Source organism: Patiria miniata, unplaced genomic scaffold, assembly GCF_015706575.1.
Source record: "Patiria miniata isolate m_02_andy unplaced genomic scaffold, ASM1570657v1 HiC_scaffold_19, whole genome shotgun sequence".
NCBI lineage: Eukaryota > Metazoa > Echinodermata > Asteroidea > Valvatida > Asterinidae > Patiria > Patiria miniata.
In genome coordinates this window covers 5,200,197-5,222,795 of record NW_024037057.1, presented here as the reverse complement: position 1 = coordinate 5,222,795, position 22,599 = coordinate 5,200,197, and the positions used below count along the sequence as shown (strand labels likewise).

The following is a 22,599-nucleotide window of genomic DNA, read 5'->3' as shown; positions in this document are numbered from 1 at the left end:
AGCTCTCATTTTGAAGAAATCAACGACAGAAGGCATTTCCAACGGTGCTTCTTAAGAAGCACCGTAGGAAAATTTAAATCAGTTGTTCGTTTTGTTATTCGGCGCAGCATGCACAAGCATACGAGCGAGGCACAGGTGCGCGCCGTTGCTATAATTCGTCGGATCAGTGCCCGACATCGCGTACAGCTGCAATTCGAAACAATTCGAAACATGATTTAGCAACTTTTGATTTTAAATTGAGATCCTAGAATGCTGTTTTTCTCGGAATACGAAGCTGAAGCTTAGCTGAAACTTCATCAAGTAAGTTGTTCAGTATCCTTCATTAGATTTTTAACACTTTTGTTGCTTCAAACGAACTAAATGCACTAATTACAAATGATGGACTTTAGCTTTAAATCGATGAAGTAGTCCATGTCAAAGGTCATTCAGGATAAAATCGCCGACGTGATGATACGCGCAGTTATGCAGACACCCATTCTGCTAGTAATTAACACGCAAGCGTCGTGCTCCCATCTCCATGTGCCTTTGACGAGCGTTGGATTATCCCGAATGATCTGTGACCCATATCGATTGTGCCCATGCTCAGTTGGAATACCCAACTGGCTTTCTGATTTCTGAAGAAAAGAAAACATTTAAAGGGAATATACAACATTTGCAAACATCGACATTTTTCAACTACTGCTCCAAATTTACCATTTTGTTCAGTCAAAATTTTGGTTACATGTTCATAAACGGGTGCAGGCCAGCTAGACTGGTTCCCTGACCTAACAATTTTCTGGCATCTATAAATTGATCCATTTCATCTTAAGTGGAGTCAGGGAACCAGACTGCTTGAACATTTTTGTTTTCTTGGCTTTTCCAGCATTTTCGAACACAAAACTTCAAACATGTCAGTGTAACAATCTTTGATCTATTATGCTAACCCCTCAAATAGTTCATTTTTAAAAAATAACAGCAGAAGCCAATGATGTACATTCCCTTTAAAGGCTAAAATGGAATATCCAAACTAAACCGCAATTGTACAACCACAGAGTGGAAATGATGCATATATATATATATCTAAAATATCAAAGTCTACGTTACTCCAAAATAATTTTGATCTTTTTCCCCAAAAGTTTCCTTGCAGGGATTTCAATAGATTTTTGGTGTGGAACATGATTGATATTATAGGGGTTACAAAATGAGAGCACAATGATGTCGAAGATCGCCAGCCTTCTTGGATAAGATAATTTGAGTTGTATGCTGGCCGATGAAGGGGTTTAAGATGTTATTTGAGTTTCTGCTAATTAATCATGCCGTGACAAGATTGTGGCTTGGTTACACATTAAACCTGCAAAATCTGTACTAAAAATAAAGCTTTGTCTAAATTGTATGCGGTGAAATTTTCCGTTTTTGTCAACTTCATATTGTAACAATGATGGCAATTAAAATTTATTTATTGTCGGCTTACTTGATTTACTATTCATGTATTACTATGTTTCAGTAATGAATATTCATGATGCTGTTAAAAATCCCTGAAGCACCCGACGGCGAGATGCCAGTGCTGGTCTGTATCGCACCGTGAATAATCCCCTCGGTTGACACGACGCCGCCATTTGGGGGCGCCATTGTGGTCGTCACAGGCAGCCCTGGCTGGTGGTGTGCCTGGGGTGGCGCTACAGTCGATTGGATCACATGACCGCTGCCGTACAACTCGCTCTGAACGACATTCCGTGCCTCGGCCAGGGCTTCCGTTATGACGGATCCAATGAGCGATTTCTCCCGGCCGTAGATGATGGCTCGGCGGTCTTTCAAGTCGATCTCTTCGTAGGCCTGGACGTTTCTCAAGTCCACATGCCCGCTGGAGGTGGGGACGGTGACCGACTGGGTGACCGACTGGGCGAGAGCTGGGGAAGGGGAACCCTGGATTTGCCCGGGGATGGGCGAGAGCGCGCCTTGCAGATGACGCTGAATGTGCATGTGGTGCGCGTGGAGAATCTCGGGCGTGGGCAACATTGGGTGGGGCTGGGGTGTGGCTGATGTGGAGCAGAGGGGCGTGGCTGGCACGGAGGCCTGGGGCGAGTTTTGGAGGATGGCGGGCTGGAGCAAGATGGATGGGCGGTCTTGAGACGGGGAGAGGACGCGGGGCGACTTGTTGCGGTGCACGACAACGCCGTGCTGGCGTTTCCGATGCTTGTACAGGTTGCTGCTGGTGCTGGTCGTGTAATCGCACATCTCGCATTTCTTTTGCTTTTCTCCTGGAAAACGGGGAAAGAAGTTTAAAAATCCAATGTGCACAAGTTGTCAAACCTTGAAAAAGATGCCACACTCCAACCACCTTGACAAAAAGGAAGAGAATTTTAAACCATGGCAACAACCAAACCACAGAATGCAATATGCAGTGTACCTTATAGTTACATGATGCCATTTTAAATCGTAATGCCATTTTAAATCGTAAATCATGGAATATCTGCTCACTTTTAAGGAAAAATATGATGTTCCAATTTGAGCAGGATGCTTTCAACTTGAACACCTGTACTTAACACCTCAAGAAAGGCAGCTTGTTTTATTTTTGACTACCGGTACATGATCTCCAGACGCTCGGTCCAAGAGGAAATATCTATTCAAATGCAATGTGGTCGATTTCCTGACAGGCAAAATTAATGGCTCGTTGAATGATTTTGACACCCATGCTAGTTCAGTCGAGTCTCGTTATAATACAAACTCGTTCAGACGTAGCCAAATTGTTTGTTACATGTATATCAGAATTTTGTATTAAGAGGAACATCAGTCCCATATCCATTGTGCAAATAAATGCACAGTCGGGACTAAGGCTTTATGTTTGTTATAACCAGAATTTTGTATTAACAGAGTTTGTACTAACGAGATTGGACTGTATTTGCATCTCAGTCACAAAATCTGCCAACTAATGGAGACACAGCAAAACCAAACCCACCTGTGTGCATCTTCTCGTGATCTTGCAGGCTGGCTTTGGAGCGAGACTCGAAGCTGCAGAACTCGCACCGGAAGGGCTTGTGCTCCGGATGCTTCTTCATGTGGGCACGCAGGTTGTAGGCAAAGGGGAACGCCTGCGGGCAGAAGGTGCACTGAAACGGGGTGGGCCTTGGAAGGTGCTTCCTGGCAGCGTGCAGCTGACACTCCTTCTCGCTGAAGAACTTCTTGCCGCAGGTGTCGCAGAGGACGCGCCGGATCTTGAGATGCTTCCGCTTCATGTGCAGGTTGAGGGTGTCGTGGCGCTTGCAGCGGTAGCTGCACAGCTCGCAGCCATGGGGGCGCACCACCAGGTGCACCTTGCGGTGCATGCGCAGGTTGATGGCCCGTTTGAAGCTCTTGCCGCACTGGTCGCAGAGGTAGTTGCGCGCCTCGAGATGGATGGGGGCGTGGGCGTTCAGCCGGCTCTGGTCGCCAAAGACAGCGTCACAGATGTCACACTTGAAGGGCTTCTCACCCGTATGGGTCATCAGGTGTCGCCGGTAGTGGTGCATTGTCCCTTGGATGAACTTGCTGCAGAACTGGCACTGCTGCTCTCGCATTGTCTTGGGAGGCCGCTCTTTCTTGTGGGCCTGGCTTTTGTGCTTCTTCAGCTGACCTTTGAACTTGCAGGTGAAGTCGCACTCCGGGCACCGGTACCGGCTCTCAAGGACTTTCTTCTCCCTCTTCTCCTTCTTCTCCTTCTTCTCCTTGATTTCGGGGCTCTTGACTGCCTTTGGGTGGACTGACCGGCAGTGCAGTCGCAACGTCCGCTGGAATTTACAGATGTAGTCGCATTCAGTGCACCGGTAGCGGTTATCGGGGATGCGGGATTGATACTTGTAGACGGGGGCCGGTAAGCCGTGGACTCTGCTCTTGTGGTTGTGCAGATCTTTCTTGAAACGGCAGAAGAAGGTCTCACAGAGGGTGCATTGATAACGATCCGTGGCCTCATTGGACTGGATTTCCTCCGTGACATCGCTTGGTTCTTGGTTGTAATCCTCCAAGATTCTGTATTCCTCCTCTACATCTTCCTCTGCTCCTTCCTTCTCTTTCTTCTCAGCTTGGATCATCTCTGCGTAGACTTCAGGATGCGACCCCCTGGTGTGGGCTCTCAAACTCTGTTTGAACTTGCAGACGAAGTGGCAGTGCTGGCACTTGTACCGGTCGGAGGGGACTGCAGGTCGCAGCTTGGCCTTGACCCTCAGGTTTGAGCGATTGTGCCGCCGTTTAACCCTCTTGGCGTGACGTTTAAATCTTGACATGGCCGGCTGGTAGGGGACATAGTCATCATCTTTCTCCTCCAGTTCCTCATGCGGCATCTTGGTGCTCGGCCTGCGCCGCGATTGGATGCGGTCGGCGATAGAATCTGGGCCTGTCTTGCCTTGAGCTGAGAATTCACCTTCCCCTTGAGGTTGCGGTTGATGACGGGCACTGTCCTCTCCCGGAGCTTTTTCTTTCCTTGCAACAATCACTGTCGCTTCTCTGACAATGCACTGCTTGCTGCCCTCGGTCCTCTCAACTCCCTCGTCAACATTTTTGCAGCTGTTATCCTTTTCTGCCAACATCTGTTCACTCACTTCATCTCTCAGTCCTGAAACAGAGGGAGCATCACTACCGCCACTGTGCCTTTCCTCAGTTGACGGCAGAGATGAGACCAAATTGGGCGTGTTTGTTTTACTGAGCGAGGCCAAATTGGGCACATCCTTGTTTGAAGGTGGCGTCTCATCTTGTGCATGATGACCATCATCTCCAGGATCTCTTGATATGATGGGATCGACTTGCTCCTTGGTGGCTGCATGGAGTGAAAGAGAATGAATGATGAAGTGAATGGTAGCGTACAAGTACAAACATTTTTAAATGGTAAGACTTGGATTAAATCAATCAAGTCGAGTCCCTTGGCAGCTCGAGCCCTCTCAATGATCTCGGTCCAGATGTCCCGGTCCAGCCTGCAGGAGCACAGCTCCTCAGCAGTGGTCAAGCCGGTGTCCCGTTTCAGCAAGACTTGGATAGTGTTGCTAAACTGTACTCAGCAAAACTCTGATGTACAAAGAAGCCCCTGATATCTTAAGCTCTTCTCCAAAAAAAGAAGCATCAGGGACAGGGATTAAGAGGGATGCTACCAACTATCTACCAACAAACCAAATTTAGACCTCTGAATGTGCAATAAGATCTTCACCTTCAGGTGCGTCCGATCCCGCCGCTGCCACCGTTTGGCCTGGATCTTTCCCCAGGCTCCTGTGTTCGTACATGTGTATTTTGATCTGCATCATGTCCTTGGTGCTGAAGCTACACTTGTCACAGGAGAAGCTGAAGTCCATCTCATCCAGGAGGCTGGGATCCATGCTTGCCGAACTGGAGTGGGTCGTCTTGTGGATCAACTTGGAGAGTTGTATTAATGTCGACTAGCTGTTACAAAGACACATTTTCACAAAATTAAAAGTCTGTTATAAAATGTTAAAGTAATCTTTTGTTGATAATGTTGATTATGCAAGAGGGGTGTAACCCCCCCCCCCTTTCATTCACCCATCCCGTCCGTTTGTTAATAATTTTTGCCCCAGCCCACTTTTGGATCACATACTTCTACATAAATGCACCCCCTCCCTCTTTTCAGAAATTTTCGGCACAGATAATGTCGATAGATTTATGGAAATAAAGGCTGTAAAAACTAAAAAATGTAGTAACTATAGATCACACATTTTCATTTTTTTCTGCAGTATTGCGCATTAACAAATCTGTACTTTATGCACATTATCACCATTTCATAAATGCCATAAATTTTTGGGTCAGTAGGCCTATATTAAATTTAGGTAAAAGTAGCACCCCTATCACCTGAATCAAGAGCAGATATAGAGAGAGGCGCAGCAATTAGGCAGGTCCCCCTCCCCCCTTTTCAATTTATTTTATTTTATTTTGTTTAGGAGGTTCAAATGGATGGATTTGGGGGGTTGGTTATAATATATATAGTAAATATTGTTACACCGACTATTTTTACGTTTTGGGTTCGTAGATGCTATAAAAACGTAGAAAAACAGTCATTTTCCTGTAGTCTGGCTCCCCGACTCCATTTAAAATGAAACGGAGCAATTTACAGACGTTGGGGAATTGTAAGGTCAGGGAACCAGTCTAGCTTGCTTGTACCCGTTCATAGGTGTGTAATCGATTGCAAACAAAACCGGACTAACTATACGGTCAATTGGGGTCAGTATTTAAAAAAAGCTAGTTTTTTTTCAACACTAGTCCGCTGACCAGTGTTGGAAATTGATACGAAAATTGGTTCTTGAAAATGACAGTTTACCAGGTGCCATGATTTTTTTTACAGGATGCTTTAGACGGTCAATCACTAACAATTTAGCAAGGTATTTCAAAATAATTTGGTAACTTTTATATATTTTTTGATGTTTGCAAATGTTGTATTTTCCCTTTAAAGACAGAAATATCCACCCACATGAGGAAATCGGGCACCATGAAGTGATGTATGGTCTATGAAATGTGTGCAAAATACATCACTTAGTGGTGCGACCGACGAAATATCCCACATGTAAACTTGTATGTTCTGGGTTTCGTCTAAATTATGGGCAGGCCCGCTTCCGCAACTGCTACTGTGAATTATGATATCTGCAATTTTTGATATTTTTATTCACAATATTCCCCAATAAATTTATGTATTTTGTTTGTGCCCTGTTTTGAGTCTTATTAAAGTTGCTGTTCTTCACTATGCAAATCTCAGTACATGTACATGCCTACAAATACAATAAGCTTTTTACTTTGACCCGGGCAGGTTAACTATTTTTGCTATTGTTTGATCAATTTAAATTAAACTGTCATTTTTTTCTGTTTTCTAAATAATTTTAAACTAAAGTTCATTTGCTTTTCCTTCTTGTTTATTTGTTTATTCACCTTTTTCCATTTTTACCATAAAGTATTAAATGAACGATTGTTTTCTGTGACATGATCACCAACCCCTGCAAGCGGACCGAGGGAGGTTGGACTACCTCCAGGGTCCGAATACGAATGTAACCGGTAAACTGTGTGCCAAACACGGCGCGCGTACACACAACCCGCGCGACCTCTGTATCCACAAATCGCATACACGCATAGGGCCTATGCCTACATGCATTACATGTTCCATGTTCACACCACACCCATATTTTTCCCCGTACAAAAACACACCAGCTTTCATCCCCAAAAACGCAATCATGCCAATATAAACATCCACCAATAATTGCATTAACAAACGAGCAAAACTTTAGGAAATTTCAATTCGGATTTCAGCATAGAAATCGGAACTAGAAACATCGGTTTTTCCGACATGGCCTTTATTTGCATGTCCCCAGGAAAAATATCAACGGAGGGCGTCGACAAGAAAAATGCGGGTCTACTCCAAGATCAATCATCAAAAATACCGCCTTAATTTTGCAATTCCTCGTCAAAATTTTAGCTCTAAATGAAAAAAAGATTATCAGGTTTGAAAAATAAATGAAAAGTGTAAACAAAGTACCACGTATTACGGCAAAATCTGAGAGCAATTCTTACCAATTTTTTTGACCAGGGAAACAAGATTTCATTCTACAGAGTCCGCCATGACAGTTCGCAGTTCTTTAAACTGAACACTGAGGGCGCTATAGCACTTTGTCTCCTGTCTCAATTTTTTTGTTGGTGTGTATTTTGATGACAAAAACTAAAAGTACATGCACATTTTTTTTTTTTACATTTTTTTTTAGAGACTATAAATAATTAAGACAGTTCCTGCTCTTGGTTGACAATGGATCTCATTCCAGGGACAATTATTTCAGGAAACTGCTATAATACAAATATATATTTCAACTTTCAAAGCCGTTATTCTGAAATTACAAAATTAATAAATGACTATAAAACATATCACAAAGATAGTTGCTATTGGGAGGTTTTATTCGGTGGAAAAAAGTCACAAATTACATTTGATTTTTATCATGATTAAAAAAAAAAAAAGTATTACTATAAAAGTTCTATGGAAAAACACTGGGCGGATCCTATAGGAAAATTACAAGAAAACAGATTGCTGGCTTCCATTATAAATTTGGATTTCTCGCGGCCCATTCTGTTTTACACGCTACAAATAATTTGAAGCACAATATGATTTATATTCAAGACTTTAAGTGGAAGTCCAGAGCTGGAGTAAAAATACAACATCCTCTTTTTTCCTCAATAAGCACGAATTGTTGATAAATTAACTTTTGGAAATAGACATTTTCCAGTTCTGAAATCTCCACCATGTTGGATAGACATTTTTGGAGTAGAGAATCAACGCCCAATATGTCAGCTTGAAAATACACAAGAACGATGACCCCCCCCCCCCCCCCCCAACATAAGTCTTATAACATTCTCGCTAACCCCCACCCAAACAGCTCTTGCCAGTGGCATGAAGGGCATGAAGGCCATGTCAGCCTAGTGGGCCGGGGGGAGGGGGGGGGGAGGATACGACCAACAATCCTAAAATTACTTTTCTCATCCTTACAATACTCGGGGGTGTGAGTGACCGCTGAAAAAAATAGCTGAAAACAGCCGAAAAAGGTGTAAAAAAAGCTGAACTTTGGAAATCTCCTATACCTTTGTATACATCAAGTGAGGGGAAAAAGTAAAAATCCAGAACAAAAAAAAGCTGAAATCAGCTTTAAAGCTGAGATTTCACACCCCTGAATACTCTTGATGCCCTCCCTCCTTTTAGTTATCAACATCTATACTCTTACAGTGTTACATACTTTAATCAATTCTCTTTCAATTAATAATTTCCTGGTACCATTAGTATATTAATCGCCTGAGATAGCCACAGATATTGCATAAACATATGAGGAAGGGGAGGGGGGGGGGGTCGACCACACACATTAAGTGGTAGTGTTTTCCTAAAATTTGCAGACTGCCAAATGTCCATAAAAAAAAACAGATTAGGCCAAAAAAAAAAGTCTCCGGTTTCTGGTATGCGCGCGCGTCGCCGTAGCCATGCGCGTCGGCAAAATGAAAAAGTTTTTTTTTCAATGAAAGATGATGTTTCAAAACCACCAAACTCACTGGTTTGACTGGAATCCTGCTGCTGCGCAATTTCAACGTGTTTTTAGATGGGGTTATGATCGAGAATAAGCTTTATGTGGCCTCTCTGGACTCCCATATATTTGCACTAAGTTTAGTCGGGCACCATTTGCAGTCATCAGCCGACATTTGAAGCAAAAAAGTCGGGTAAAAAAAAAATAAAAAGCCGTGTCGCCGCACCACTTTTTGGACAAGCTGCATACCAGAAACCGGAGACTTTTTTTTTTTGGCCTTAGGGAAGGGGGAACTGGACATGACATATTACCAGGTGTGCAGACTGGACACCAGCTGACACCTGGTGGCGCTGTTCATGACGGCCTCTTTTTGCTCGACAGTTACACAATTTTGCCAACAAGAACAATTTGACACATAGGGATGTATAGGTAGGGGAGTAAAGCCACACCCACTCCTGAATGAAGCTATCCGCAGCATTTACAAAAAGACACCCCCCCCCCTTTAAAAACTCTAGCACCCCCCCTTATTTTTTCGAATAAGAAATTTTTCCTAGCATAAGGCCAAAAAAACAATAAGTCGGTCTCTGGTCAGCGCGCGCGTCAATCTTTTTTTTTCCAAAATGTTCGGCAGTAGCTCCAACAGCGCCCTCTATTTCCGCACCTCCTCAATTTTTTTTACCAAAGAGCACCAAGGAATGGGAAATTGCACCAAGGCAAATGATCGAAAACACCAAGGCAAATATGGAGGACACCAATGTACATGACACCAAAAAAGCAAAATAGTACCCACCTTGTCTGTACAATCCAAGCTTGGAAAAAAGAAAAAAAAAGAAAAAGAAAAAAAAAAAAAAAGCCGCGTGGCCGCGTCAATTCCGGAATTTTGATCTAAACAGAGACCGAATATTTTTTTTTTTGGCCTAAGCCACAAGAATTTTCTTAAGCCAACAAATGCCGTGCACCCATTATCCTGCAGCATTTTTTTAAATCACACCCCCTTGAAATTCTAGCTCCGCCCCTCAACATCTACCCCCCCCCCAAAAAAAATAATCAAACCCCTCCCCCTTACAAATCTAGCTCCTCCCCTGCACATCTAAAAACACTTATTTATTTCGTTTGAATATCTTCCGAGCGTAAGCCACGAACATTTCCTTGGGTAGGTGCCCGCTGTGCGTATCGATCGAGGTCATGAGATCTTGGTAGCTACTCTCCTCGTAGTTCTTGTACACCGTCTCCAGGTCGAGATCCTTGTACAGCCTCTTCACCATGGCAACCTTGGCCGGGTTATCAATGCCGTAGTTTTCCTTCAAGCAAAATTAAGAAGAAAACGTTTAAAGCTACAGTCCATCATTTGCAGCTTTCCAAAAAAGTAACTGATGTAATTATTGTTGAAAAACATACTTGGTTGAAAGATAGCAAGGGGACTAAACTCCCTGTGAAATTATTCTTTCTGGCATGCTGTCATTTTGAAGAAATCAACGAAAGACTGCCTTTCCAACGATGGGTCTTAAGACGCATCGTTGGATCAACAAGCGCGGACACGACGCATACGCGTTGCTTTAATTTGTCAGAACAGTGGGCAACATCGCGTAGCTGCAATCGGCTCAGTGAGAACGTGTCTCGGACACTGAATTCAGGTCCAATTCAAAACATGATTCAGCAACTTTTGATTTGAAATCGAGATCCTAGAATGTTGTTTTTCTCGAGATATACAGTTCAGAACCCTTCTTTAGATTTTGAGTGCATTTTGTTGCTTCAAACGAACAAAAAGGCACAAATTACAAATGATGGACTGTACCTTTAAATAAAGTACGTGAACGAAACTGATTCGTGTTCTTTTTCTGAGTTGAATATATGGGTCAAGTTGCATTCCACATGCTCTTCAACAAATTAGATTTTTTTTTGGTCGAACAAAATGTTATCAGTCATATGTTTTACTTTTATTTCCAACCAGAAAGCTCCTATTTTTTTTGGGGGGGGGGGGTCAATGGGAAAGGGGAATAACTAAACATGGGTCATTAATTTTTTTTTTTCCTGTCAATAACTTAAAGTGTGGGGGTTCCGATCGTATGAAGTCAAAGTACCGCATGAACATCTACTAACTCTGCGATTGCCCTATAGCCAAACATCTTAATGTAACATTCTAACAACGTGTCACACTTCATGTTTTAGTTTTTAAAGGGGGGGTTCCCCTTTTCAACGTTTAGGGCCCGTTTCAATTCATATCTGGGACGAGTTCTGGACAAGTTGTGATTAGAATCATTCACTTTGTCTGGAAGAAGCTCTGCATTTGTCCCGGACATGTTCCGGGGAAAATTTTCCTCAGCAACGGCTTGACTCATCAATACTGAAAAACTTCGTTGCGGGAAGATTGCGGGGAAGTTGTTCAGAAGATTGCGGGGAAGTTGTTCAGAATCCTGCAACTTATACCCGATACAATGTCCACAACTTGTCTGGAACTCGTCCCGGATGTTAACCGAGATGGGCCCTTACCTCTAAAATTTCTCGCTGCTCTGGAGTTGCCGACTTGAGCGCCTGGACGACCAACCAACTGCATTTGTTCTCTTCAATATCCGTTCCTATCTTCCCTATCACCTCCGGGTTGCCATAGCAATCAAGGAAGTCGTCCTGGCAACAATGAAAACACAAAAATGAAGGACAATTTTATGATAATAATTGTGCTTATATAGCGCTTTCCATCGTATCAACGATCTCAAAGCGCTTTACAACTATTACCCCGTTCATCAGGCCATGGGACCACACGGCAGCCGATATCAGCGCTCAATCGGTCCTCGACCCTCACAGGTACCCAGTTATACTCCTGGGTGGAGAGAGGCAATTGTAGTTAAGTGTCTTGCCCAAGGGCACAAACACCATGTTCCTGGCCGGGTTTGAACCCACGCACCTTCGTACATGAGTCGAACACCGTAACCACTGGACCATGGCGTTCTACTTTTATCATTTTTATGCAGAAGTACTTAAACACAGCAGGCTAGAAAGTGGAGTCAAGTCTTGCATACAGTTTGCAATAAACAAAAAAAAAACACTTTTGGTGTATGAAATTGAAATACTCCTGGCTGAAACATTGGATTTAAACAAATGAGCCGAAAAGTTAGCAAACCTGAACTTGGAAAAAGTGTCCCATCTGTAGCAGGATGGTCTTGGCGTTCTTGTGCGACTCCGGGTCCGAGATGCCAACCTGTGAAGAATGCCAGAACGGCAGAAAAGTTACTCTGACTTCAAAGGGAAAATACAACATTTGCAAACATCAACAAATAAAACTACCAAATCATTTTGAAATACCTTGCTGGACTGTTAGTGAATGACAGTGTAAAGCATCCTGTAAAATCATGGCACCTGGTATACTGTCATTTTCAAGAAAAGTGGTATTTTTGTAGGAATTTCCAACGCTGGTCGGCCGACCAGCGTTGAAAAAAAAACTGGCTTTTTTTCAAATACTGGCACCAATTGACCATCGCACTTGTTTGCAATCGATTACACACCTATGAACGGGTACAAGCCAGCTAGACTGGTTCCCTGACTTCTTATATGGAGTCAGGGAACCAGACTACAGGAAAATGATTGTTTTTCTTGGTTTTTATAGCATTTTCAAACCCAAAACCTAAAAAAAAGTCAGTGTAACTATATTTGCTATATATTTCCAACCCCCCAATTCCATCCATTTCTGAAAATTTCAGCAAAAGCAAATGATGTATATTCCCTTTAACACAAGTGACCAATAACATTAACCCTTTTACCACAAAAATTGACCAGAAGTTGGAAACTCTCTTTTTATCAAAGTAGGTTTTCGCTATCAAGGATTGATTAAAATCAAAAGAGCTGTGTGTAAAGTGTGTTCTCTGAACTTTACTCTTTCACGTGACGTAAAAATCGAGGCTAAATGTGCAAAAATAAGCCGGTCCCATTTATCAAACTGCAAGCCATTTCACCACATGACCAAGAGGCACTCCATACCTCAAATTGTGCGTGGATACTTCTGAAGCAGTTTTCTGCTTTTTTTTGTAAGGGTAACATTATGAATGAAGTACACCATTAGAACAATCCACAAACACTCTTTCAGCTGGTATATGGTCGATGTATGGGCGGCAAAACACACCAACATGCCAGCTCGTTGCAAAGCAGTGAATATCTCCGTTGTGAGCGTGTCTTGTGTGTGGTTTTGAAATCGACTAAAAGTCTCCTTCAGTGAGCATATTTCATTGCACAAATGCAAACAGCAGTGCTCACTATTTGAAATGAATTCCAAGTAGCGCAATGTTGCCGTCTTTATTGCTTATGGTCTCAATGAATCTGAAGCTCAATATACATAAATTGCAGTGCTTGAAAAGAAAGACTTCGCTGAGCAGGAATTTAACTAGTTTACTCACAAGTAAACTGAAATAAAAGGGGAAAAAACATAACACAAAAAAAACCATAATAAACTCACCATATACATGGCCAAGGCTACTGGCAGATAGAAAGAATAAAAAGCCGTCTTCCATTTAACGATTGCATCATATCTAAAAATAGAAACATTTGAATCATTATTTGTTGTTCATAAATACCCAAGACAGTTTACCCATTCCCATTTGTCGAGAGCCCGTCACGTGGCCGGTCTTAAACGGATGATAAAGACATGGCTGGCCGGTCTTAAACACTTTTTTCCAGTGTCACAATTGGTCCAGCCTAAGACCTTGACACGGTGCATCCTCCGAATTCAGCCACACACTTTTGCCATATAACCTCAATCCTGCAAAATCGTCCATTTTGCAAAGAGCATTTTAGAGCATTTGAGAAGGTTATAGGGTTAAAGGGAATGTACAACATTTGCTTTTGCTGCAATTTTCAGAAATAAATGGATTTGGGGGATTAGAATGTTATAGCAAATATTGTTAAACTGACTTGTTTCACGTTTTGGGGTTGTAGATGCGGGAAAAACCAAGAAAACCAATCATGTTCTTGTAGTCTGGTTCCCTGACTCCACTTAAGATGAAACGGAGCAATTTATAGACTTTGGGGAATTGTAAGTTCAAAGAATCAGTCTAGCTGGCTTGTACCCCTTCACAGGTGTGTAATCAACTGCAAAGAAAATGCGGAATAACTTAATATAAAAAATTTGGAGCAGTTTTTGAAAAAAAGCCAGTTTTCTCCAACGCTGGTCGGCCGACCAGCGTTGGAAAAATACAGTTTTTCTTGAAAATGTCAGCACAACAGGAGCCACGATTTTGCAGGATGCTTCAGACTGTCATTCCTTAACAATCCAGTAAGGTATTTCATGATAATTTGATCATTTCATTTTTTTGATGTTTGCAAATGTTGTATCTTCCCTTTAAGGTGGATTTATTATTATAATAGTCTCTTTGTTACGTACCTTTGTTGTGTGAACCTGTTGAGATCTTTGTTGCCCTCGGGCGATGTGATCAGGTCCAGGGACTGCCCTACCACCGTCTGATAGTTTGTCTGGAGGATCGACACAGAAATCTCAGGATTAACTTCAATTTGTGAACTATTAGGTACTCAAGGCACTGGAAATTATGTCTATTTTTAAAGACAGGCAAATGAAGTTTATGAGAAATATGAAACCATTATAATGTAACACCTTTATAAGGGTTTACAAGGTGCTGCGGCGCATATTGCAGCTACTTGTTTGTGCCTGAAACACCGGGGCATACCCCTTTTCTTAGTGATAGGTTTTACTGGGTTCCTAACGCTTTACCCATCCGAAGGACGAAGCAATAATGGTAAAGTGCCTTGCTCAAGAGCACAAGCACCATGTTCCCCGTCAGGATTTGAACCCACATACCATAGCGCACGAGTCGAACATCTTAACCATTGAACCACAGCACCCCAAAAACAGGTACATTGTAGTTACCGTATTTTTGTAACTCAAAGTTGCATCAGCAGAATGCTTGATATGGAGCTTGACATTTTTTCACCTTGCACATCAGGGATCACATGATGGTACAAAGTATCTAGGGCTGTCTCGTAATATACCGAATACTGCAGTAACTTTTTGCCAGTTTGAATATTAGAAAAAAAAACATTAATAAAAAGTATACACGTACACGAACGACTGTGATGTTATTTAAACTGTAAAGTTACGGCGCTTCATGGTCAGGTGCCAATTTGTTGGTTGATCGTAACTTTTTTGGTTAACCGTAACTTTTTTGGTTAACCGTAATTTTTTTGTTAACCGTAACGTTTTTGTTAACCGTAACGTTTTTGTTAACCGTAACGTTTTTGTTAACCGTAACTTTTTGTTAACCGTAACTTTTTGTTAACCGTAACTTTTTTTGTTAACCGTAACTTTTTTGTTAACCATAACATTTTTGTTAACCGTAACTTTTTGTTAACCATAACGTTTTTGTTGACCGTAACGTTTTGTTAACCGTAACGTTTTTGTTAACCATAACTTGTTTGTTAACCGTAACTTTTTCTGTCCTCACCTCGTGGAATAGTTCCAAGACATTAACGTAGTACGGTTCCCCCGCTATGTGCTTCTTTAACAACTTATAGATGCCAGATTCAACAAAGAACGAGTCGTTAATCGCATCCAGGCCAACGTCAGCCTGAAAGATGTCAACAAAAACAAACAATCTGAAAAATTCAAATACTAGAGCTGTAGGACGTGAGCAATTTGTGGTGTTGATAAAGTTATGTGGAAAGACGGTTATGGATTCAGCTTTGTGATAAGAAGACATCTGTGTAAGTACAGGGGCGGATCTGTTTTTCAGGAAACGGTGGGGGAAGGGGGGAGGGGGGAGTGGTGATATGAAAGGGGGTGGGGTTGAGGGTTGAATGAAGGCGTGCCAGAGGTGTGAATCGAGGATGCTGTCTTCTCCATTCTAAGGCAATTTCAGAATAAATTTCGGAATTAGCATTCCATTCATTATTTTTGTCCCCATCAATGGCTGAACGGATAGGGGATGCAACCCCCCAAATTTCCACTTCAGATCCGCCACTAGTGAAGGATTTTTAATTTTTTAATCTGGCCCTTCAAGAAATTCCAAATTCTACAAGAGCGTTACTATATGCTGCAATAGATTGTTTATGAATCCTCCATGCCAAATGACAGGATTTTTGTCAAGTTTTCTTGATTGACTACCGGAATTCAAAAAGAAATTTCTTACTTTGCGAAACCAGCACGGCTGACCACGCCTCGTCTTAGACTGGTCCATGATGTCGTCCGAGATCAGGAAGTATGCTTGCAGCTGGGAAAAAAAATTAAGAAAGTTTGACATCTCGATGAATGGAGCAAGCAGTTGTCAAACCTAGGCCTTCCCGTCAGGCTTCAGGCTTCAGCATAATTTTAAGGCCAGTTACTTTTGGGATTTTGGCGATTCCAGCTAAATAAAGGTGCATTTGCTTCGGAAACATCAAAACCTGACACATAAGGACGCAGGTTAGGAAAATTCCTATTATGCTAGAGTATTTAAAGGCTTCTCAAAATGTCTGGAGATAGAGGTGTAGCCAAAGCTGCAGACAAAGTCAGGATTTGGGAAACCTTTATAAATGGTCTTTGCGCTTGAAACTTTGAGTTGAAATCTTATGCGCATGGCAGCCATCATTGGCTTTTTGGGGGGGGGGGGCTCTTTTTTTTTGGAGGGGCGGTATTTTTAATTTGTAACAAAGAACATAACAGAATTTATACTCATGGCTATCCTTACAGAAGGAAAACAGTGCCCCTAGGCTTGATACAAAATGTAAAAACAAACAGCTCTCTATACTCATTATGGCTGGGAAAAACAGTACGAAATGCAACAAAACCCCGCAAAACCACAGGCAGCATTTTGGAGGATTTGTGTCTGGTATCAAAATTAGGAAACAGCGAATATTCAAAGTGGATTTTGGAGTTGGAATGGCTGTCCAATGAATAATTCCGACTTATAGGCCTAAGTGCTCAACAAACAAAGACAATGTAAGGTCGGAGACACGCAACTTAATACGAGTTAATAGATAGCTCAGTTGGTAGAGCACCCATTTCTGTCCATTTTTGTTGTTTAAACTTTGAAAACGTACCCACTCCACGCACCATCCCAGCACCATAGCCTTGAATACATTGGCGTCGGTGGCCTGCGAAGGACTGGCGAGGAACCGGAAGGACGCCACCGTCGTCAGGCCCCGGTTGCGCTTGCCGTGTGGAATATTGTATTTCATCATCTGCGGGAAGGAAATGAATAAACGGTTTTTGTAGCTGCGGCCGATGAGCAGCTCTATAAGTATCGGCCGATCAGCGTTGGAAAAAACTGGCTTTTTTTCAAATACTGGCCGCAGTTGACCATCGCACTTGTTTGCAATCGATTACACACCTATGAACGGGTACAAGCCAGCCAGACTGGTTCCCTAACCTTACAATTCCCCAATATATGTAAACTGCTCTGTTTCTTCTTAAATGGAGTCAGGGAACCAGACTACAGGAAAATGATTGTTTTTCTTGGTTTTTATAGCATTTTCGAACCCAAAACCTCAAAAAAGTCAGTGTAACTATATTTGCTATATATTTCCAACCCCCCAATTCCATCCATTTCTGAAAATTACAACGAAAGCAAATGATGTATATATTCCCTTTAACTATTACCAGTATGAACCAGACTTGTGATTTACTTGTGATGGCCTAAACTACAAGACTGCAAACCTCATCTACACTGAATCTCCAACTCACTTTCTCAAACCGGAGCGCCGCGTCTCTGATCTCCGGATTGGCAGCGTCATCTTCGGTGATGTCTCGCACGAGGTCCTGGAAGACGTCGTTGAATCGATCAGCGTCACCTTTGCTGTACTCCGCCATCGTGTAACTATAGATGTCAACAGTGGGGTTGGGGGTCAAGGGGGTAGACAAAACGGTGAAATTTTGTTTAAAAAATACTCAGTATTCTGTCGATTCAACGATCCAATCCTTAACTGTAATTTGCAACAGTCCAGGAACAAAATGGTCTTTAGTCAAGCCTAGATACCAGCACATAACACCTAGCACTGCTCTCTTCACACACATTCCACACACACAAAACCAAATAGTGCCTTTTTTTTCGTACCAGCAAATAAAACAGGAAATCATTTATACTGGTACTTATCGGAACAGTTGCATATTTAAGGGAAGATACAACATTTGCAAACATCAAGAAACGAAATGATCAAATTATAACAAAATATCTTACTGGACTGTAGTGTTAGTGAATGATCGTTTAAAGCAAACTGTAAAATTGTGCCTCCTTGTGTGCTGACATTTTCAAGAAAACTTGTATATTTCCAACGCTGGTCGGCCGACCATCGTTGGAGAAAACTGGCTTTTTTTCAAAAACTGCAAATTTTTCATCTTTAGTCATTCTGCATTAACTTTGCAAGGGTACAAGCCTGCTAGGCTGATTCTCTCACCTTACAATTCCCAATGTCTATAAGTTGCAACGTCTCATCTTAAGTGGGGTCAGAGAACCAGACTACAAGAATATGGTTGGTTTTCTAGGATTTTCCAGCATCTCCGAATTCAAAACGTGAAACAAGCTAGTTTAACAATATTTTCTATAACATACTAATCCTCCAAATTCATTTATTTTTGAAAATTGCAGCAAAAGCAAATGTTGTACATTCCCTTTATTTGGGCATTTTACAAAAGAGAATATCAGTCCACAATTTTTCAAAGTGTCTTCGTTAAATTAGCAAAGTTGACAAAGAGCAATAGGCCTATGTCATGTGAAGACAGCGAAATTTGGTCAGCGCCAGTTTTCATCTTAATAATGTTAGTTTGTTAGAGGTCGTCTTTCACTCCTCCAGCAATCAAGCTTTTGCTTAAAAAAAAAATTTCAGCACAGCCGATATGACACAATTATATAGCAGCCAATCAGAGAATTAGCTTTTGTGAAATAAAACTTGAAGATGCATTCTTTCCAGTAAGAAACCAACGCCGGCCAATATTCACTGCCGGAAAACATAAGGCCAAAAAAATAGTTCTGCTTCCGGTTTCCCTACCTACCCTATTCTGACAGCCCCTACCCTAATTTTTTTATGGGAAAAATGAGAAAAAACCGAAGAGGCTATCGTTACGGCAGTCGTTGTTTAGCGCCCTCTACGATACTTTTTTGATACGCACGCAGCTATATAATTATTTGTTTCCACACATTTTAGCGAGTAGTGCGACAGCTCAGTCGATAGAGGGTAGAATTTTGCACCGCGAGGTTCAGGGTTCGAATCTCAGTTTTGCACTCGAATTGTTTTCTAACCTGAGGCTTTGGAGAATTTTTTTAAAAGGGAAATAAAGTCTGAATTTCATTACGTTCAAATTCACTTTTTTCCTTCTAATTTTATATTTTCTTGTCATGTTTGTATAAAAGTTGCAGTCTACCGTAACGATAGAAAATGGGAAATGGCTGCCGTAACAATAGCCACTGCGGCAAAAAAAACACCCAAAACCATCAATTTCTACATTTTACCCAATACATGCAGATGTGGCCAAAAAAAAAATTGGCAAAAACAAAAATTCCCTACCTACCTACCTACATGTCCTAGGACTACCCTTTTTTCAAATGCCATGAATCAGAAGCAGAACTCTTTTTTTGTACCTAAATAATTTGAATTTTATTTAAATAACCTAGTTATGCAATCAATAAAAAATACAAAACCATTTTAACTGGATCACATTGATTGAGATACGACATTGATTGATTGATGATGCATGACATGCATGATGGTGACTTTGGTCTTTTAAGTTCAGAATCAGAATTTAAAAAAAAAACCAAGATCAAATTTGCATACTTACATTAATGAATGGTGTTTGATTCCTCCTAGGGACTTTCACTATTTCAGACTTTGCACCGCTAACTAGGCCAATGTCTGAATGTCATGTACATGTAGGGGCCTACTTGAAAAACTATTGATTGACTTTATGCATAATCCCGATCACAGTACAGTCATGACTGCATCACAACTGACCAGCCAAATGTTGTTCTTGTCAACTACCGGTCAGTCACTCAATTAAGGTGGATAGAAATAGAATAAATGGAATAGATGAGAGCTAGCTAGGCGTTCATTCCTATTCTACTCCGAGTCCTAGTGTACAACTACAAGCCCAATTTAGCTTACAAAAGATAAAATTTATTCGACATTTACCAGCATCTTGTGCGGTCAAATCCGGCGCTATTAATATTAATTCGGTGCCGAAGGGTCAGAGCAGAATGCTGATTGACAGCCGATATGGCTCGAGACTCGATCCTGATTGGATGGCGATTCAACTCAACCCATGAGGTGATTTTAGCCGAGAAATCACGCCTCGTTGTCAACAGAATCGGCTCCAAAATTATCCGCAGTTTGTGACCCAGCATCAAAATAGCTGGCGGTGTTTGCTGATGACACTCCGATTGAATTGTTCTATGACCGCTGGTCGGCGATCAGATAAGATTATGAGATATTTTGAGTCGTTTCAAAGAGCGAAGTGGTTATTTTTAGACAAGTGGTTTTCTGAAGTGCAGCGGCGTGGGCGCGGCCATCTTTGCTTTAACACAATATGAATATTCAGTAGTTATATCAGTGACCTGACGCCGGGTGAAAAAAAGGGGCGGGATTTACTGAACTCGGAAATAAAGTTCACTTCACCATCTTGTAGTTGAGGGTTATGGCGTGTCAAACGTTGCAATATTCAATATTTTGCAATATATATGTTGGATGTTCATTAAGTGTTTGTTATCTTTTTCATTTATGTGCGATGTTCAATATAAGTGTGCGATGTTTTTCATTATTTGTGCGATGTTTAATATATTTGTGCGATGTTTTACAATATAATGCGATGTTCAATATTTGTGTGCGATGTTTTACATTTATATGCGATTTTCAATTTATATGTGCGCGCGGATGTTTTTGACGATATATATGTGCGATGTTTTCAATATTATGTTCGATTTTTTTGCATTGAATGTGCGAATGTGCTATGTTTTCGATACAATTATGTGTGTTGTTTTACAATATATTTGCGATATTCTCAAATATGTGAGCAATGTTTTACACATATGTTTGACATTACGAGCTATTTGTATTCGATGTTTCATCGGTAAGTTTGCATTCGATCTTTTGCATTATGCATTTGATGTTTCCGTTTTCATTCGATGTTTCGTTAAGAGTCAAAGTCTGGTTACTAGACCGCGAAAGTCTGACTATTTTGACTAAAGTCAGTGTATGAGACGTCAGGGGGGATCGCGTGAAGTAATTAGAGCCAGACCTAAACGGTAAAAACCTGAATTGTGGGTAATTCTTTAAGCATACGCAATGCGTTCACCATTGATTGGGCAGTATGTACCCCCCCCCCCCAGCTGTACCTGTACTACGTGTTGCCTGTGCATCATCTATGCATTGAGGAGTGTATGACACATGGTCTGAGCTCCAAGGCCGATGTGCACCTGTCCCAGTTACCTGATAATTTGTTAGCATATCAGCTGATGTAAAATTGGCCAAAATTAGATGTTTATGAAAAACAATTAAATTGTAAGGGGTTAACCTTGCATTTTTTTTAAAGCAAAATCGGGAAAAATGTTTCTGGAAACTAATTGCAGATTGTATGGAGTTAGATGTTTATGAAACATTTCAAATTGTAAGGGATGAACATTGCATATTTTAGCGAAATTGGGCAAAATCAGATGTTTCCGAAAAATTTCAGATGTAAGGGATAACCTTGCTTGTTTAGTGAAATTTTGCAAGGTTAGATGTTACGAAAAATTCGGTCTATCGGGGGGACGATCCTTATTGCAACTCCCGGAGATTCGCTGACAGTCTCTATTTTTCTTTTTAAGAAAGTCGAAATAGCTGAAGAGGGAGGTGAGAATCTATTGTGCCCAGATACAAAGAGTAGAAATCTACGCGTCTGTCTTTTGAAAATACACAATTGCGGTGTTCATTGTTGCGTAATGATCCGCCTAGCACACGACTGTTTTGCACATTAGGCTGTGTTATGCAGCTTCCTAACAAACCAAACACACTGGGCTCATTATATCGACTTGTTTTTACCCATTAAGGTAAAGCAAATGGACCCAGTAATCTTCCTGGCGCGTTTGCTCACCTATAAAGACAACTTTTCTCAGTTTAAAGAAAATTCTTAGGTAACGAAATGGCCGAGTGGTTACGATTCGTCGTACACAATTAGCGGGTCCCGGGTTCGAATCCCGCTGGTGTCTTTTTGGTTTTTAACGTATGAGTTCAATCATTTACTATAAGAGATTTAATTTCCCGTCGTAAAGTACCAACAGTACCTTAGCTTAATCGGTAAGCACTGCTGCTGGTACTGTCCGCGAGTTCCAGGTTGGCGCCTTCGTACAGGTTCAGGGCATGTGGTCCACTCGGAGGATCAGGGCTTAGGGGCCGCCCTGTTCCTCCCTTAGCTCTTTGCTTTTACATGGTGCCTGGCCCTCCGGGGTTATATGGATGGATAGGGAAGGAAGTGTGTATTGGTCGGGGACGCCGAGACCCCGGAAGAGAACTAAGGGATCGGCTGGGGCATTGTTATGGCTCAGACCGATCCCTGAAAGCTTGACTAGCACATAACTTTTTGATTTTTTTTAACCCTCTATCTTCAATACTTTGGTTTAGTTTGATATCTACAGCTGCTCGGCAGGTCTACGGGTAGTATCAAAATTGA

General features: G+C 41.6%; 2 protein-coding genes across 4 annotated transcripts; both read right to left on the bottom strand.

Moving 5' to 3' along the window:
* Nucleotides 1-1,101: 1,101 nt before the first annotated feature.
* LOC119725360 (zinc finger protein 37 homolog) lies at nucleotides 1,102-8,898 on the bottom strand. Of its 2 annotated transcripts, none has more exons than XM_038196762.1 (4): nucleotides 7,507-8,898; nucleotides 5,150-5,379; nucleotides 2,936-4,765; nucleotides 1,102-2,237 (listed from the first exon to the last, which is right to left on the bottom strand). In XM_038196762.1, the coding sequence occupies exons 2-4, from the start codon at nucleotides 5,313-5,315 to the stop codon at nucleotides 1,480-1,482; spliced, it is 2,754 nt and encodes a 917-aa protein (XP_038052690.1). In that variant the 5' UTR covers nucleotides 5,316-5,379; nucleotides 7,507-8,898; the 3' UTR covers nucleotides 1,102-1,479. The 2 variants fall into 2 exon arrangements, with proteins under 2 accessions (XP_038052690.1, XP_038052691.1); XM_038196763.1 differs by lacking the exon at nucleotides 7,507-8,898 and adding an exon at nucleotides 7,144-7,488 and having other exon boundaries at nucleotides 1,480-2,237.
* A 1,014-nt stretch (nucleotides 8,899-9,912) lies between these two features.
* LOC119725361 (farnesyl pyrophosphate synthase-like) lies at nucleotides 9,913-20,485 on the bottom strand. 2 transcript variants are annotated; one of them, XM_038196764.1, is made up of 10 exons: nucleotides 20,088-20,485; nucleotides 17,650-17,782; nucleotides 17,007-17,147; nucleotides 16,118-16,198; nucleotides 15,434-15,556; nucleotides 14,359-14,447; nucleotides 13,435-13,507; nucleotides 12,109-12,186; nucleotides 11,481-11,615; nucleotides 9,913-10,291 (listed from the first exon to the last, which is right to left on the bottom strand). In XM_038196764.1, the coding sequence occupies exons 1-10, from the start codon at nucleotides 20,297-20,299 to the stop codon at nucleotides 10,091-10,093; spliced, it is 1,266 nt and encodes a 421-aa protein (XP_038052692.1). In that variant the 5' UTR covers nucleotides 20,300-20,485; the 3' UTR covers nucleotides 9,913-10,090. The 2 variants fall into 2 exon arrangements, with proteins under 2 accessions (XP_038052692.1, XP_038052693.1); XM_038196765.1 differs by lacking the exon at nucleotides 20,088-20,485 and adding an exon at nucleotides 19,738-20,063.
* Nucleotides 20,486-22,599: the final 2,114 nt, after the last annotated feature.

What these genes read in the sequence shown, in the direction of transcription:
- LOC119725360 (XM_038196762.1), bottom strand. Translation starts at nt 5,315, where the DNA reads ATGGATCCCAGCCTCCTGGATGAGATGGACTTCAGCTTCTCCTGTGAC. An exon ending in GGGATCGGACGCACCTGAAG is followed by an intron (nt 4,766 to 5,149) that starts GTGAAGATCTTA and finishes CACTCCATGCAG; the next exon opens with CCACCAAGGAGCAAGTCGAT. An exon ending in TCACGAGAAGATGCACACAG is followed by an intron (nt 2,238 to 2,935) that starts GTGGGTTTGGTT and finishes CCCGTTTTCCAG; the next exon opens with GAGAAAAGCAAAAGAAATGC.
- LOC119725361 (XM_038196764.1), bottom strand. Translation starts at nt 20,299, where the DNA reads ATGCTGGGTCACAAACTGCGGATAATTTTGGAGCCGATTCTGTTGACA. An exon ending in TAGCCTTGGCCATGTATATG is followed by an intron (nt 12,187 to 13,434) that starts GTGAGTTTATTA and finishes CATTCTTCACAG; the next exon opens with GTTGGCATCTCGGACCCGGA. An exon ending in GACACTTTTTCCAAGTTCAG is followed by an intron (nt 11,616 to 12,108) that starts GTTTGCTAACTT and finishes CATTGTTGCCAG; the next exon opens with GACGACTTCCTTGATTGCTA.